This window comes from Sceloporus undulatus, chromosome 2 (genome assembly GCF_019175285.1).
Source record: "Sceloporus undulatus isolate JIND9_A2432 ecotype Alabama chromosome 2, SceUnd_v1.1, whole genome shotgun sequence".
NCBI lineage: Eukaryota > Metazoa > Chordata > Lepidosauria > Squamata > Phrynosomatidae > Sceloporus > Sceloporus undulatus.
In genome coordinates, this window is record NC_056523.1 from 14,646,519 (window position 1) to 14,663,720 (window position 17,202).

The 17,202-nt window shown below is 42.6% G+C and overlaps 2 protein-coding genes across 3 annotated transcripts in view; both read left to right on the forward strand.

Annotated features, from left to right (window-relative positions):
* C2 (complement C2) overlaps positions 1-9,804 on the forward strand; it is a 51,175-nt gene extending 41,371 nt beyond the window's left edge. For both annotated transcript variants that reach the window (XM_042451127.1, XM_042451125.1), the window contains 4 exons: positions 3,499-3,590; positions 7,445-7,577; positions 8,449-8,498; positions 8,977-9,804. In XM_042451127.1, coding sequence (XP_042307061.1) covers positions 3,499-3,590; positions 7,445-7,577; positions 8,449-8,498; positions 8,977-9,168 — 467 coding nt within the window. In that variant the 3' untranslated portion in view covers positions 9,169-9,804. The remainder of the gene's footprint in view (positions 1-3,498; positions 3,591-7,444; positions 7,578-8,448; positions 8,499-8,976) is intronic.
* A 6,198-nt stretch (positions 9,805-16,002) lies between these two features.
* Positions 16,003-17,202, forward strand: part of LOC121922134 (complement factor B-like) — a 34,682-nt gene continuing 33,482 nt past the window's right edge. Inside the window, exon 1 of the mRNA XM_042451128.1 lies at positions 16,003-16,208. Within this exon, the coding sequence (XP_042307062.1) occupies positions 16,151-16,208 (58 nt within the window). The 5' untranslated portion in view covers positions 16,003-16,150. The remainder of the gene's footprint in view (positions 16,209-17,202) is intronic.

The window sequence follows — 17,202 nt, forward strand, 5'->3', positions numbered from 1 at the left end:
GCAACAATATAATGAGTAGCAGGAGATGAATTGCTTTAAAAAAACCTTTCCAAGCTCTGCATGGGAGAGCAAATCAAGTTGGCAGCCTACATGTAGTCTGAAATGTTACAGGCTGCTCTACTGCCTTTGCTTTCTGCCATTTTGTTCTGTTGCACTTGTCAACCAGGTCCCAAAAACCCTGCAAAAGGAAAACAGGGACAAAGGGGCTTTGCGGGGTTTGGGGCTGATGTCATATTTCTGACCTGACTTTATCCAAAACAATGAACCTAAGGCTGATTGTGGGGAAAGGAGTGTTACTTTCTAGTACCTAGAAGTAAGACATCTGAAGTACATCTTTCTCCAGATGTTCATCACATTGACAAAGTTGGAAGAAATTGCATGGGATGGACTTTTCTATTTTGTGAAGTATGTTACAGTACTAAGACTTGTGGTCAGGGTTTTTAATTGAAAATACATGGAGAGACACAGGTCGGAGAAGGTTGGCGTATGTTGCATCAAAACACGCTACTAAGTATTCCTACAAAGTTTTTAAGTATTAAGAACATAATACTCCCATCTCTCTTTGAATCACTTAACCATCTGCCCATGCCAGTAAGGTTCAGGTGGAATGTGGAGGTAAGATCAGAACCTGTTTTTGGAGGAGCACAGGAAACCAGCAGCTGCCTTGCAGTTAGTAGCAAAGGTACTTCTTGAAAGCCAAGAAGGACAACTAGATGTGTAAATTTTCTTATGCTTATAGAGGAGGAGCACATGAAAAGCTGATGTGTACAGTGTCAGTTAATGGGTCCATCTAGCCTAGTTTAATTTCTGTGACTGGCAGGTCTCCAGGATCCTGGGCAGAGGTCAGCCTCACCTTTACTAGCAGGATTCAGAGACTTTGGTGTTCTATAGACGGGGCCGATCAGGCACCATCAATACACGCAAGGGGCGGTGTTTCCTGACACGCCTTGTCCCTCGCACATAACGAGGGCATAAAAATGGCGGTGCCCTATACACATGGGTGCTGCCATTTTGACGTGACAGACGCCTAGCATCCACACGTCACGGCGCCTTGATGACGCCGCAAGTGCAAAGGGATCTTGTAGCACCTTTGAGACTAACTGCATGAAAGAAGTTATAACTCTTGGCCTGCTTCTTGGTCTACATCTGAGGAACAGACCCAGTCTACAAAACCTTTTGCTACAGCTTCTTTCACACAGGTAGTCTCAAAGGTGCTACAAACAGGGGAATCACTAGGAGGGTGCAAGGGAGTGTGGACCACACCAGGTGACACACCGATTCGGTTGACACCACTGTTCCCAAAAAATCAAAGGCAGGGGTGACCTTTACCCTCATTGGTCCCTGACTCTCTAGAGTTATACCAATTAGATTACAGCCTGACATTGATCCTCGTCGGTCCCTGACTCTCTGGAGTCACACCAATTGGATGGCTGCCCGACTTCAGTCTTCATCAGTCCATGACGTTCCGGAGTCATACTGATTGGCTTGCAGCCCGACTTTGATCTTCGTCAGTCCCTGACTCTCCAGGGTCAAACCGACAGGCTGGCAGCCCTACATCGATACAAATTGGTTAGTTGGCAGAGAAAGGAGACACTTGCTCACATTCAGTATTGGCAAGTGAGGCAAGCATCTCCTTCTCTGCCCACTGAGCCTCACTGGCCTGGCCATGGATGCCTCCCCTTCCTCCACCTGCCTTTTCCACTCAGATAGCAGCCCCTCCAAAACTGAAGGGGCTGCTGGGATGAGAGGAAAAGGTAGGCAGAGGAAGGGAAGGCAGTGGAGAAGTGGCAGTGGCAGTCACATGGAGTCAGCCCCACTACCCCTGACTGCTGCTGCTGATAGCCCATCTCTTCAGGGGGGATTGGAGTGTTGCCCCAAAGAGAGATACAGGCAAAAATTGCTTTGGACACTGCAAGCAGCGTGTGGACTGCATGTTCCCTATTACTGTCATAAATAGAATGATATGTTGTAGATTGCATCTACACTGAAGAAGTAATGCAGTTTGACACCACTTTAACTGTCATGACTCAATGCTATGAAATTCTGGGATGTGTAGTGTTGTGAGGTAGTTAGCCTTCTCTGTCAGAGAGCTCTGGTGCCACAACCAACTGCAAATCCCATGATTCCACAGGATGGAGCCCTGACAGTTAAAGCATAGAATCATAGAATCATAGAGTTGGAAGAGACCGCAAGGGCCATCCAGTCCAACCCCCTGCCATGCAGGAAATCCAGATCAAAGCATCGTCGACAGATGGCCATCCAGGATCTGTTTGAAGACCTCCAAGGAGGGAGACTCCACTACACTCCGAGGAAGTGTGTTCCAGTGTCAAGCTGTGTTGATTCTGCAGTGTGACAGCAGCCTTAGACCCGGAAGACCTCTGGGATGCAAAGCACAATCTCTCTTTCACTGAACCAAGGAGGAAACAGCCCTTCAGAGTAGACATGTGCAGGATGTTGACCATTGAGTTGCTTACACCCTCGCTAACAAACAGTCCAACCCAGTTTCACTAGAATATTGGTGCATGCTAGGTCAAATAAGGCATGCATGTATTAAAACATTGTTCCTCTTCTCTTCCCCGATCCTCCCCACGTGGCAGCCAGATGTTTCTCACACAGTTCTGCTTTCCAAGTTCCCTAGTATTGTTCTTCCCTATATCGTCTCATTTAATGGGGATGGGCAGAGTTTAGCTTGTGGGAGAGGGAAAGATAATAACAGGAGAGCATGATTGTTCTATATGTAAATGGTTTAGAGTAGATCTAGGCAGACAAGAGACTGAGCAACTCAAGAATTGGGGTCTTCCCACATAAAATGTCCAGTGCTAGTAAAAAATGGGGATATCAAGAAGAAAAGTTTTAGCCCCATCTTTTCTGCTTGCAAGATATTTTTTTTATATATGCATGTGTCCCCCTCAGCCCTGTTCCCACTTGTTGTCTGAATAGGCTCAGTCTGTTCTGTCACCTAATTTGGTCAAAGACTGGGCATATACCTTTTGACTCAAGATCTAAAATCTGAATATTTAATTTGCTAGGCCAGAATGGACAATTGGACTTGGAGCCCTTTCGCACTACAGAACTATAGGGCTTTGAATCCATTTTAACTACCATGATTCCATCCTATGCGATTTGCAGTTTAAGGAGGGGCATTTTCAATCTTTAGCCAGAGAGCTCCTCAAGGGCCTCCCAAAACTACAAATCCCAGGATTTCATAGGATGCAGTCATGGCAATTAAAAGGCAATTATAGTGCATCACACAACAGCTCTCTTTGCTTTTAATTAAGAGCTTGCGATGTATCATGGCAAGGGATTGTCAGCCATATAAAAGAGGGAAAATTAGGATTTTCTCTTGATAGGAACAAAAATACCTTCTGTGAGCCTAAGCACCTGCTTGATTCCCAGCCAGCTGGGGTGGTGTGTTTTTTAAGTGAGCCTCTTCTCTTTGCCAGAAACCTCAAAAGGTCTATTCAGTTGACTCTCACCATCACAACTTCTTCCTTGTAGAACTGGAGCTGCTGAGTTTTGAGAAGGTGCCTGCCCAGTTCATCAACTTGGACAATGAAAGAATGAATGTGCAAATCAAGACAAAGACAAGCGTAAGCCTATTATTGCTTCTCTATCAGGTTCTGAGTAATAAACATCTGAGGTAGTTTTTTGTGGGGTTTTTAGGCTATGTAGCCATGTTCTAGAAGTGTTTATTCCTGACATTTTGCCGACATCTGTGGCTGGCATCTTCAAACACGGTCTAATGATGTTCCCAGGAAAATCCCTTCCCTGGCTTTGTCTTTGGCTGGCAGGGAGAGAGCAGAGGGGCATGATCCGCCCTCTGCATATTAACCCCTCCAGCCATCAGGTGTTAGGGAATGTGCTGGTGCATGTGGTGACTACTTCTTAACTCCAGGGGTTCTTGGAAGAAATGGATTATCTAGATCCATGTCAGTCTGGTTTTAGGCCTAGCTATGGAACAGAGGCAGCTTTGGTCGCCTTGGTGGATGACCACAGGGAACTAGACAGGGGGAGTGTATCTCAGTTGGTTCTGCTGGACCTTTCAGTGGATTTCGATACCATCCTGGTATCCTTCCGAGTTGCCTCTCTGGGATGGGGCTTGGAAATACTGTCCTTCAGTGGCTCTGTACTTTTCTGGAGGGGGTGCTTTCAGAGGGTGGTGGTGAGGGATTCCTGTTTGACTCCCTGGCCGTTGGCTGTGGAGTTTCACAGGGTTCAGTGTTGTGCCCTATGCTATTTAACATCTAGATGAAACCACTGGGAGAGGTTGTATGGAGTTTTGGATTCAGATGTGATTAGTAATTCCAAGGAAGCTGTTCCTGTTCTAAACTGGATGCCTGACAGCTATAACGGACTGGGTGAAGGCGAATAAATTGAAGCTTAATCCAGAAAAGGCAGTGGTTTTCCTAGTCAGTGAAAACATAGATCTGAGAATAGGAATTCCATCCATGTTAGAGGAGTTACACTCCCCTAAAAACTCAGGTCATAGTTTGGTTTCATCTCTGAGCCAGGAGGCCCAGGTTTCGTTGGTGACCAGGAGTGCTTTTGCACAGTTAAAAGAGAGTGCATCAACTGCACCTGTTCCGGGAGAAGCCAGATCTGACCAGAATGGTACATGCCTTGGTTACATCCCACTTGGATTATTGTAATGCACTATACATGAGGCTGACTTTGAAAAGAGCTCAGAAACTTCAGTTGACCAACTTCCTTGTTGCAGTGGCTCCACTGGCTGCTGGTCCATTTCTGGGCACAATTTATTTATTTATTTATTTTTGGGTCTATGAAGCCCTATAGGGATTGGGCCCAGCTTATTTGAAGGACTATGGCGGGTTACAGACGGGCAGGGGAAGACGTCTTGAAGGTGTCTTCCCCTGAATACGGAGCCTCCAGACCGCCCACCCTGGGGGCGTGGCTCAGGTGTATGGGGCTTCCACACTGGGGGCAGTGAAGACGCCTCACCTGGGGCCGTTTCTTACCCGCAGCTTCTATACCGCCACCTCGCAGGACGCTGCAAAGAGAGAGGCAGCTTCTGCACGGGCGGCCGTGAACGCGGCTTATTTTTCTTTTGCCGGCTGGCAGAAAGCATATGTGCACATTTAAAACACCCAGGCCCCATTAAATTTTCTCCCCCGCCCTACCCAAGAACAAAGGTGGCCTCTTGCCAGCTGGTGATCAGCTGGTGTTGGCATCCTTGTCCGCTTGCGCGTTGCCAGTGTCACCAGCATCATGGGTGCCTCCTCTCCTTTGATCCCCGCGCTCTTGCTGAATCTGCAATGCACAGCCACAGCTGTCGCCGCTGCCACCGCTGTCCCCCTGCCATCCCCCATCATCTCCGTTGTACATATGTAAATATTTAAAGTTTTAGCGTTTTTTTATTGTTAGGTGAAAATGGCGCAGGAATGTGTGTAGGGGTTCACTTTAAATTCCAAACTTTCCCTTATCACTTTCTCCAGCCAAAACATCCGCCAGCAAAACTTACAACTTTCCACGATTCTAGTAGCGCATGCATACATGTTGCTCTAGGGTTAGGGTTACGAGCATTAAAATAGAGTGCAGCTGCGCCGCAGCTTCCACAGCTGCATGGCATCTGACGCTGCAATTAAAGCCTGACTGCAAACCGCGCATGTCCTGGGACCCTGACTCATTATGCGACGCGGCAGACACGGAGCTTTTAAATGGACAACTTAAATTTGCAGTGTGACAATTGTGGCGTACCGGTGCAGCAGCTAATATATGGAGATGCACACGCACGCCGCTTATCAAAAAGAAGCGGAAAAAAGCGGCACCTTTTTAATGCCGCTTCTTCCTGCTTGGGGCATGCAGGCGGCGCATTCATGACGGCATTCAGGTAAGGGCCGTCTAAAGGCTATACCTTCATGACGTCATGAGCACACCCCTTTTTGCCCATCTGTAACCCGCCTATATATCCTTTTATGAGCCCATTCATACTGTAAGGTCATCAAAGAGGACTTTCTCTCTGTCACGCTTAGGCTTGTTTGGTAGGAACAAGCTACTCCTAGACTCTGGAACTCCCTTCCCAAAGAAGCCAGGATGGCCCTTTCCAGCTGTCCTTCTGCTAGCAGGTCATTTTTGTGTTTTGCCATCAGGCTTTTACAACGGACTAAGGCTGAGCTTTGAATGCTGTGTGATGGTGCTTTTTGAGATTTGTAAACAGTCTTTTAAAGCATTTTAATATTGTTAATGTTTAATGTTTTAACTATATTAATTGTTTACAATTTTTAATCTCAAATGTATACTTTTATTAATGCTTTTGTATAGTTTTTTATTTGCCGTGCTTCAAATATGTTGTTAGCGGCCTTGAGTTCCATTGTTGGGAGAAAAGTGAATAAATGAATAAAATCACCATTGCCATCATCCTTGAATTTATTAGCAGGGAAATGTTGAAAAGATTTTCTTTCTGTTCTAAGCAGATGTTGCAAAGAGGCTAGCAATGCCCTGCACTGTTTATGAAAGGAAGTAGAACAATGAAATAGATGCAGGAAACAGCACTGTGAAATAGTGTTCAGAAAAATAGAGAACTGGTGAAATTGTAGGAATGTACATACACTGTATTTGCATGTCATCTTAAGCAAGGAGTCCTGGTTTATTCCGTCATAATGTGAACAAATGGCATTCTCGTGTATGGAGCCCATTTACACACAATTTGTTTCTCCACTCACACAATATCAGGGAGATAAAACAGGCATGGATACCTTACTGTGCTATCTGAACTTGTTACATCGTGCATGTTGTTGTTTTGTGCCTTCAAGTCATTTCCAACTTATGGTGATCCTAAGGGAAACCTATCATGAATTTTTTTTGGCATTAAGACTGTGTGACTCAACCAAGGTCACCCAATGGGTTTCCATGGCTGAGTGGGAAATTGAACCCTGGTCTCCTTGGACATAATCCAGTGCTCAAGCCACTATACTATGCTGGCTCTGTACATTAAGCTGTATGTGCCTGATTTGTGCATCTGCCCAAACAAGAGTAAATGGATTGGGTACCCAAATATGCAGTTGTTTATATTTAGTTTACTAAAAGAGGATCCGCATCTTAAAATGACATGCAAATGAGGTCAATATGTTGAACAGCATGGCAGTGTTGAATCCTAATTCCAAAAGACTGAAATGTCAAAGTGAAGGGAAATCGCTAGCAAATGGCTGTCAAGAGTATTTAAACTTAATGATTTCTTCAAATACTAATGTGAATGACATCATTATAAAATTAAATTAATGGTTTCTATGTGGCATTAATTAATGCAGAGTTCTTTAAATGTGACTGCCATCTGTCTTCAGGTGGGAGAACAAGTTATAGTGCATTTGTGCCTATTGTCTCATTTCACTGTGTGCCATATTCCCCTGCATTTCAAAGTAGTGTAGCTGGGTAACTAGCCCAAGCATCATTTTTACCACCAAATATGTGACTCTGTTGTTTCCTGTAGCGTCCCCCATGTATTTCCGGAGCTGTTCAAGAAGACATGATATATTCTCAAGTATCTGATGCCTCTGAAGTGGTAACAGACAGATTTCTGTGCAGTGGGGATGATAATGCTGTGGAGGCTGCCGCTTGCAAAGGTATTTTGCCTACAAAAGAAGGATGATTAGGTGGAGGAGGCAAGGGAAGGAGAAAGAGAGGTGTTTGTGAGTTCTATGGGCATTTCATTCATCAAAGGGAATCTGAAGAAGGTTAAGAGAAGGTATGTGTTTCATAGCTGCCAAGGAGAAAAGAGTCCTGGATTCAGAGAAAAGGCAGATTATAAAGTAAGATGTGTAAGTAACATGAAATGAATGGCTTCATATGTCGATCACTCCATGGAGGCAGCTACTGTCCCATGCACAGCTGCTACCAGATAGAATACCAATTGAATTGGCATCTCTGCTCTTTTTCTACAGCATGAATAACTAAACGGAAGATAGGTTTAATGCATTGCTTAGCTAAGCATTTGGTTTCCACCTTCTTTAGTAGCAAAGTTGTGGTTTCAAATGAATTGCAGAAACCAACCTGATGGTTTTGGATGCTTTGGCTGATTCAAGATAGAAGAATTATGAGGAGTGTGTCATATGCAAGACAGTTGGATTTTCCAAAACTAGACTGAAATGGTTAGCAACCAGATTAAGGTGCAGCATTAAGTCTGTAGATCTAGGCATTCTCCACCTCTTTGTATACCTGGATTTGATGGTTGCTTTGACATTGAGAGAGAGTAGGGTTGCCATAATTGTCCACTATTACCAGGGACAAAATGTAGGACAAATTCGAGGGGTCCCCTTACGTGAAAGTAAACACTAGCTAGATTTATGAAGTCTAAAAAGCTTGATTGGACTGGACGGTCCTTGTTGCCTCTTCCAACTGTAAGAAAGTTGAGCTTTTCTTGCTCTGAAATGGGAATGGGAAGAGATATTGAGGTTGCTTGTCTCAGCTTTTAATTCTTCCCTTTTTTTTTTGTAGGAGAATCTGGAGGATCATTGTTTGTAGAGAGGAGGGAAAGGCATTTTCAGGTAAGGGGGTCTCTTTTTGTACCTGGCTACAATCCCATCACTTTCCATTCATGCCAGTTGTGCTCTCTGGCCACTTTAGGGATGAAAGTTGAGTGCTGCAAGTCATTGAGGGTCAAAAGAGCCTCCACCCTGAGACAACACACCTGTTGGAAGGGCCAGAAGGCAAACCCTCTTTGGAAGGGTCAAGCTTCGGTGGAGGAAAATGTCAACATGATCTAGTCTGACAGAAATATGTAGGAAGCACATGGCATGAAAATTTCAAGTACAGCCTGATGCAAAATAGCAGGGTTGAGAGGCTGTGGAGATCATATACTCAGAAAAGAGTTTAGTTCATCCCAACCTGACTTCTGGCACCCCTGGCAAAGACAGATGTTGCAGCATTTCTGCTTTCAATTTAACTTGATCCCTTTCATCCCTATGAACTGTAGCTTGGCCATTTACGTAATTCTTGACCAGGCACCCTTCTCTCTCCTGACAGGTGGGTGTGATCAGCTGGGGCACCTATGACCCATGTAAAAAGAAGAAGAAAATCCGGAACACTCAGGAGACAATGCGAGATCCCCCTCAGCGCAATCATAAACCACGAGATTTCTATATCAGTCTTATCAGTGTTCAGGACTGGCTGAGGAAACATTTGGGCAAATCCCTGAGATTCATCCCCATGCAATAAACCACAAACTCATACATTTGCCTGTTACCCAACATTCTTCCCAGCCAAGACATCAGTATCCATTATGCTTAATAAAAATGTACCATAGTTGTGTGTTGTATGTATGTGTTGCTTAAGTTCACTTAAAGGACTGTCCGTGACCTCAAACTGATTCCAGAGTTTATCATGTTGAAACCCTGACTTACAGTATTTCTACAGATGTTGGCTTTCTTCAGTCCAGAAGAAGCTGAATTAAGCATGTTGGCCTTGCATAGCTCTTAATGGGGCAATATATTCTTCAGCAATTCATACTGAGATCTTCATTTTAATTTCTTTTTTTATTCCTTGTCCGATATATATATGGCAGTAGTACACTGTTTTAGCTGAATGTTTTTAATGGATATTGTGCCAGAGACAAATCAGACTTGATTCTTGGTTCTTCTTTGTTTATTACTGCCCTTCAACCAGAATGTTTCTGAAGGCACCTCTGAATAATAAAATGCAAATTAATAAATGGATGATCAGGAAGGAGAGGGAGGGATGAGACTGAATTAAGTTTTTAGGGTATTGCTTTTTGTTGTATTATGCTGCATGTATTGTAAAAAAATAATTTTAAATGTTTTTTTAAATTAAAAATAAAAAATATAACGAAATTAACAGCACTCAACCAGTTATTTAAAAATTAATCCAGCAACAAATCAATGGGCAAAGAGCCTGTCTGAATAAACACTTTTTTGCCTGTTAGAGAAAGAGACCAAAATGGGGAGTCAAAAAAGCCGCCCTAAGGAGGAAGTTCCAAAGCTGGGAGTGTCCCTCTCTTGTGTCCACCACCAAATACGCTTCTGGTAATGGCAGAATTGAAAGAAGAGTCTCCCCAAAGTATCTGAAAATATGGGATAGTATGGGACAATGCAATTTTTCAAGTAGGATTTTATAAGTCACAATTAGGACCTTGAATAGTGTTTGAAGACAGATGATGTTGTAACAAGGGGATATATTTGATATATGCTCCAGTCAGCAGTCCAGGCACAATTTTCTGGAACAGCTGAAATGTGCAAAAATTTGTCAAAGGAAGTCACATGCACACCAAATTACAGTAATCCAAACAGAATATGTTTAAGGAAAGTGCCATTAGAAACTTGATTCCACATATTGTTTCTGCTGCGAAATGTATAAATAGTGTTGAAACTCACAAGCAAAGTAGTGAAATTAGCAAGGCGGAAGCTGAATAACTGGTAGGCCTATTCCTGTCCACTCATCCCAGGATCTAGCAGAAAAAATAAATGAGTTTAATCATCTTTGTGAAATATATAAGAACTGATGTTTTGTAACCAAGTACCTGTTCTTATGGATGAAAGAGAAAGCAGATAAAATGTAAGTCAAGAGCAGTGCAAAAAAAGTGTAGGAAAAAAAATTAAGAAAAAGTAAGGGAGGGAAGAATATTATTTATTATTCATTGAGCAAGGTCAAAAATGAGTTTCTTGATAGTTGGCAAGCCCTATCAACTACTAATAATATAGCAGTGAGACTTTTTTGCAGTTTCCTCTCACTATCTGAATGTCCCAAAGTACTCAGAAAAACATGAGGGGTTGTGTGTGTGTGTGTGTATTTGCTGAGAAAATATGTTTTCTATATAGGAAATTGTTTTCCACGTAGGACACAGCTGTGGTTTTGCACAGGAAATGTGGGCGTTTGGGACAAAAAAAAGTATTTTTCTGGGCAGAAAAATTGTCCAGATCACTTTGAGCGACTCAAATACAGATTGAATACTGTACTTGTTTTCTTCTGCAGTATGGAGAAAACTACAATACTTCATCCTTGCATGTAAGAACAAAATACATCCCTACTTAACAAGAAGGAAGCAAATATACAAACTAGCCATTAGCTTAAACAAACAAAGGTTGCTAATTCTAAATGTACACTAGCCTCGGCTGCAGAAACTCATTTCTAGAGATGGCAGAAAAGTGGTTCAGGGCAAAATCCAGGAATATGTCCAAACTGAGAGAATGTTTTCAAAAGGAGGAAAAAAAATAATTCATCATTGAACTACAACCTATTTTGGACAATAACAGATATAGGATGGGGGACACCTGGCTTAACAAGACTACATGTGAAAGGGATCTGGGAGTCCAAGTACAGTAGACCACAAGTTGAACATGAGGCAACAGTGAGATGCAGCAGCTAAAAAGGCCAATGCAATTTTAGGCTGCATCAATAAAATGTATAGTGTCTAGATCAAGAGAAGTAATAGTGCCACTGTATTCTGCTCTGGTCAGGCCTTACCTGGAATATTGTGTCCAGTTTTGGGCACCACAATTCAAAAAGGACATTGAGAAACTGGAGCGTGTCCAAAGGAGGGCGACTAAAATGGTGAAGAGTCTGGAAACCATGCCCTATGAGGAACGCCTTAGGGAGCTGGGGATGTTTATCCTGGGGAAGAGAAGGTTAAGAGGTGATATGATAGCCCTGTTTAAATACTTGAAGGGATGTCATATTGAGAAGGGAGCAAGCCTGTTTTCTGCTGCTCCAGAGAACAGGACCAGGAACAATGGATGCAAGCTCCAGAAAAAGAGATTCCTCCTCAACATTAGGAGGAACTTCCTGTTCGACAATGGAACAAACTCCCCCAGAGAGTGGTGGATTCTCCTTCCTTGGAGGTCTTTAAACAGAGGCTGGATGGCCATTTGTCGGGGATGCTTTGACTGAGAGTTCATGCTTGGGAGAAAGGGGTTGGACTGGATGGCCCTTGTGATCTCTTCCAGCTCTACGATTCTATGATTCTAATAACACTGCCCTCTCAAAGGCTCTTGGTGGCAGGTCTTTACTTGCCTACAGGCTGCCTCCCAATCTTAAACAGTCACAGTGAGCCTGCGCAGGGTTCACTCCCGCAACTTTCATATATGCTGAGGCCATGGGACAATCTAATGAATGGCGCACATGCCCCATTGTTTTTGATGGGGCATGAGCATATGTGATTTTCCCCTTACTTGGGGGGGGGGGTCTGGAATGGATCCCCCATGTAATGGAAGGGAGCACTGTACTTACAGGAGGATATACAACACATATGGGGAGATGGTGCGAGAGCTTGCCACAAACTCAGATGCCAGCTCTGCCCATCCATCCACTCAGGAAATGTCATCACAGGACCAAGTCACATAACCCACAATATTACAGGCCCTTTCACTTGCTTATCCTTCTAATGTGATCCATGGCATCCTCTGTCAACCATGCCCTTCAGCAATCTACATTGGGGAAGCAGTCCATTCTCTGTGCCAAAGACTAAAGGGACATAAATCAGATATTAGGGATGGGAATACACAAAAGCAGGTTGCAGAACACTTCATTCATCCTGGGCATTTCATCTCTGACCTCAGGACAGCAGTTCTTGAACAAAACAACTGCAAATGGAGGTTGGAAATAGAAACAGCTGAATTGGAATATAGCCACCAACTCCAATCCATGTACAGAGGGGTTGAGCTTATACCACTGGTTAACATCCCAAATGCAGTTTGACACCCCTTTATCTGTTGTGGCTCCATCCTATGAGTGCCTGGGATTCTAAGTTTGTTTTGGCACCACAGTTCTCTAACAGAGAAGGCTAAATCTCCCACAAAACTACAAATCCCAGAATTCCATAGTATGGAGTCATGGCAGTTAAAGCGGTGCCAAACTGCATTGATCCTGCAGTAGCTATTCTACAATAGTCTACCATCACCTCCTATTGTCCCATCTTTGCACACTGATCTCTGATGTGCCAAAAGAAAATTACTAGTAAATTTATACAAGTGTCTTCAAAAACAACATGGGTTTTAAGAGAAGGATGTTGACCTTTTCACTATTCAAACATGACAGGTACTTGGGACTTATCAGGGCAAAGAATATAAGAAGGGCACATCTGTTAGCTGAGACAATGGATTCTCTGTGCCCTTTTTTTTATCTTCAAGGGACTTGTTCCTGATCAAAATTACATAGTTATAAATTAAAAAAATAATGAGCAATAGATGGTAACAATGATGGAAAAGAAAGAAAATAATACAGTGGGCCCTTGGTATCCACTGGTGTTTTGTTCCAGGACCCTCCATGAATACCATAATCTGTGGATGCTCAAATCTCATTGTATACAGTGGCATAGTAAAATGGTGTCACTTATATAAAATGGCAAAACTGAGGTTAGCTTTTTGGAAGTTTTTTTTTTTAATATTTTCAAGCCATGGTTTAAAAAAATTGTGGCTCTGGAGGGCCAACTATACTTATAACTGACAAAATATACTATTTTTATAATATCTTCCTTTCATTCCAGGGGGAAAAAACAGAAGCATTTCCATTTTCCTCGTGATAGTACAAATAATTTTAAAGCCTGGTCCCATAGAGCTGCCATTATTTTAGATGTAGGTGTCTTCAGATTTTGAATAACTGGAGCAGCGTAGTCTAACATTTCATATATGAAATGAAAGCAACCAAGAGTCCCATCACATCTTAAAGATGTAACAAATTAATTACAGCATGAGCTTTCATAGGCAATAGCCCATGTTCACAGATGTATGGTTTTTTTCAAATATTCAGATATAAATACATTCCACACAGCCATGGATGGGTAAGATATTTTTTTAGAATGAGGTCTGAGGAAAACTAAAAGCAGAAAATGCTAGCAGTTAACAATTGTCTTATTAATCTTACTGCATTTTTGCCATTGTATTTATATATTTTGTTGCTGCATGCCTTGAAGTCGTTTCTGACTTACGGCAAAACAAACGTATCTCAGGGTTTTATTGGCAAGTTTGCTTCAGATGGGGTTTGTCATTGTCTTTCTTTGAGGTTGAGAGAGTGTGACATGCCCATGGTCACCAAGTAGGTTACCATGGCTGAGCAGGGATTGAACCTTGGTCTCCACAATTAGAGTCCCATGCTCAAACTGCTGTTATGTGCCTTCAAACCAACTACAATTTAGAGTTACTCTATCATAGGTTTTTGTGGTTCGCCATTGCCTTCCTCTAGATTGAGGAGTTTATCACACAAGGAAGTAAATTGGAATTAAAGCAAGATGTTAGCATATTTGGCCAGTACTTATCACACAATGTTGCATCTATTCAGTTGCTGTTTTGCATTTCCTTTGTTTCTGTAGCGCACCTTTTCACTGAAGGGGAAAACCCATCAATAGGCTGCTAATATTGCTCCTATTCCATTAGTTTCCTTGGTGAAATAGATCCCTACTGTGGTAGTAATGATCAATGGCAATCCTGTGGTATGAGGTGGGGATGATTCTTTGCCTCTCCCTGCTCCTCCTTGCTATTTCCAAGCAGGCCAAAGTTGATTTTACTTGGTGCCTTTTCTTTCTTTCTTTCTTTCTTTCTTTCTTTCTTTCTTTCTTTCTCTTTCTTTTCTTTTTGTGGCTTGCATAGTTACAGCAAAAATAACCATTAAAAAACTGAAAAGAACAGAGTAAAAACAACCTCAGCAAAGGCATGCATGCACTGAAAGGAAGGCACAGAAGACAGGGTTACAGATCTGGTGCAGAAAGGACCATGGATTGCCAGTGCAACACACTCACCCAATTGAAGAGAAGTGTGATAATGAACATCTTCACTATGTTCCCATTTGCTTCACTATGGTTGTTGCCAGAAAAAAGGTCGGTATGATTAAGCCCTGAAAGAGCATGACTTGCCCAAGGTCACCCCATGGTTTACATGGCTAAGGGGAGATTTAATACTTGATTTCCCAGAATTCTAGTCCATGTCTCACACGGCTACACCATGCTGTTTCCTACTTGGAGCACACCAACTGGAATGGATGGGACTTGCGGTTCATAATCAACTCCACTTCCATTGATTTCCATTAATCCTCACTAGCAATGTATTTAGTCAGGGGTGTTTTACTGTGGTTTTCCTTGACTGAGTAGGGATTTGAACCTGAGTCTCCCAGTGTCATAGTCCAACGCGCAAAGTACTATGCCATGCTGGCTATGTTCAGCAGATATAAGATATCACTTCCCACCAGGAAAAATGTGAGACTTTTCTAGGAGGTATGCAGAACTTAGAAAAGTTACTGTTTTGCACAACAGCCCTTATAATTCTCTAGCCGGCATGGTCAGTCGGTTCTGGGAGCTGTAGTTCCAAGAATCTTTGGCTTTAGAAATACCGTGTATGCTCTATACGTCTAAAAATGTATGCCCAAAAATTGATTTTCAGGTCAATTTATTTACGTGTCACTATGGTAATGTGATAGCAGCTTCTTCAGATTTCCCCATGCAGTGTGGAGAGGAGATTATTTCTCTGGAGCCAAGCTGAAAGAGTCCTGGGTGATCAATTGATATCACCCCCCAAAAGCTATCCCTGGTCATTTATTCTCTTTGCATGTCAGCACTCTCTTTTTCAGATGAATCGATGCAAGGCAGGTTGAGTGTGTGCTTTCTGTCTGCCTGGCAACCCTAAGCTGAGGTTTGTTAGTGATCAGTTGCCTGGTTCCGATGAACTGAACTTCATTCCCCACCGTTGCCTAACATAATGAGGAAGTTCAGTTGAATAAATATTGTATCTTTAGAAAAAGCAAATACAGAAGGAGGAGCAGGCCTGGGGTCACGGAGCCAAGCATAGCTCTCATCTGCACAAAAATGCTGAGGATGTGACCCTCCCATCCTCTGATAATCCTCCAAAATGTGTACATTCTGAAACTCTGATGTGTCTACACTGGGGGATTTCCCTGCGTAACTGTCTCCCTTTCCTGCCTCCAAGGCATTTGGATCTCCCCTACTATTTCCTCCCCTGAGGGTGTCCTCTGGATTCCTGTCCACCTGCAGGCCAATATTCAACTTTCTTTCACCCCGCCCTGGAGTTGCTTAATAGATTGTGCCATTTCCCAAAACTCAGCTGCTTCAGTTGGGGTGGAGTTAACCAGCAATGAACTGTTGAAGAGGAACACCAAAACGTTCACAAATTAGCAGGGCTCCAGTGGTCCTGCAGTGAAAACGCAGGAAGAACCAGCAACGCAGCAGAAGTTAGAACCAGCAATGCAGCAACCTCACCAAGTTTTCTACATCCTTGTGGCTCTTCTAGCATTTGGGACAGGTAAGCTAATACAGCAGGCCCTTGGTATCTCCTGGGATTTGGTTCCAGGATGCCCCATGGATAACAAAATCCATGGATGCTCAAGTCGCATTAAATACAACGGCCTAATCAAATGGTGTCCCTTATACAAAATGGCAGAATCAAGGTTTGCTTTGGGGAATTTATATTTTGGGGAATATTTTCAATCCATGGGTGCTTGAATCCGTGGATAAAGAAATGGTGGATACAGAGGGCCAACTAAATAACCCAGAGCTTCCTGCAGAGCGATTAAAGTGCTGCAGCATTTCTCCTTAGCAGTGCACTGCTCCTAAAAGGAGTCAGACAAACTTTTAGGACAAAAATGTTTCTACAGGCTAATGCTGGAATAATCCATTCAGGATATTTGTTCTGCTGAAGAACAGTTGAAAAAGATTAGACTTGCTTTTTGAAGTTCCTCTGTGTGAATATTGGTATTTGTGGGATGTTTTCTGAATACAAATTTCTCCAATATTTGGTACTTGTTATATTGATGTTCTGTATTTTTGAGTTACACTTACGTGAGAGACAGAATTCAAACATATAGCCATGTTAGTCTGTAAAATCAATATGAAGAGAGATCATGCTGCCAATATCTTTCTTTCTGTTGCTAGAAGATCTCTTTACATACTTATCTGAGAGTGAATCTGACTGAACTGGGTGATTTTTGTTTCTGAATGGAGAGCCATAAGATTGAAATTCTTTTGATATTTGAAAGCATTTTGTAGATGATACGTTATTAATGTTTGGCAGCATTTAATATGTGACACTGGATAGCCGATGTATAATGGTCTCAAGAACTTGATAATTTATCTGCTGTTATATATGATGCCCATATAAACAATCAAACAATTTTCGTGTTCACTGCTTTTGTGGTGAAATTTAGGAAGGAAAACATGCTCAATATGAAAAGCCTGACATTTGATACCAACTTTTCACAACTGTGGAATGGCAAAATACAAAAAACAGGCCAATCTCA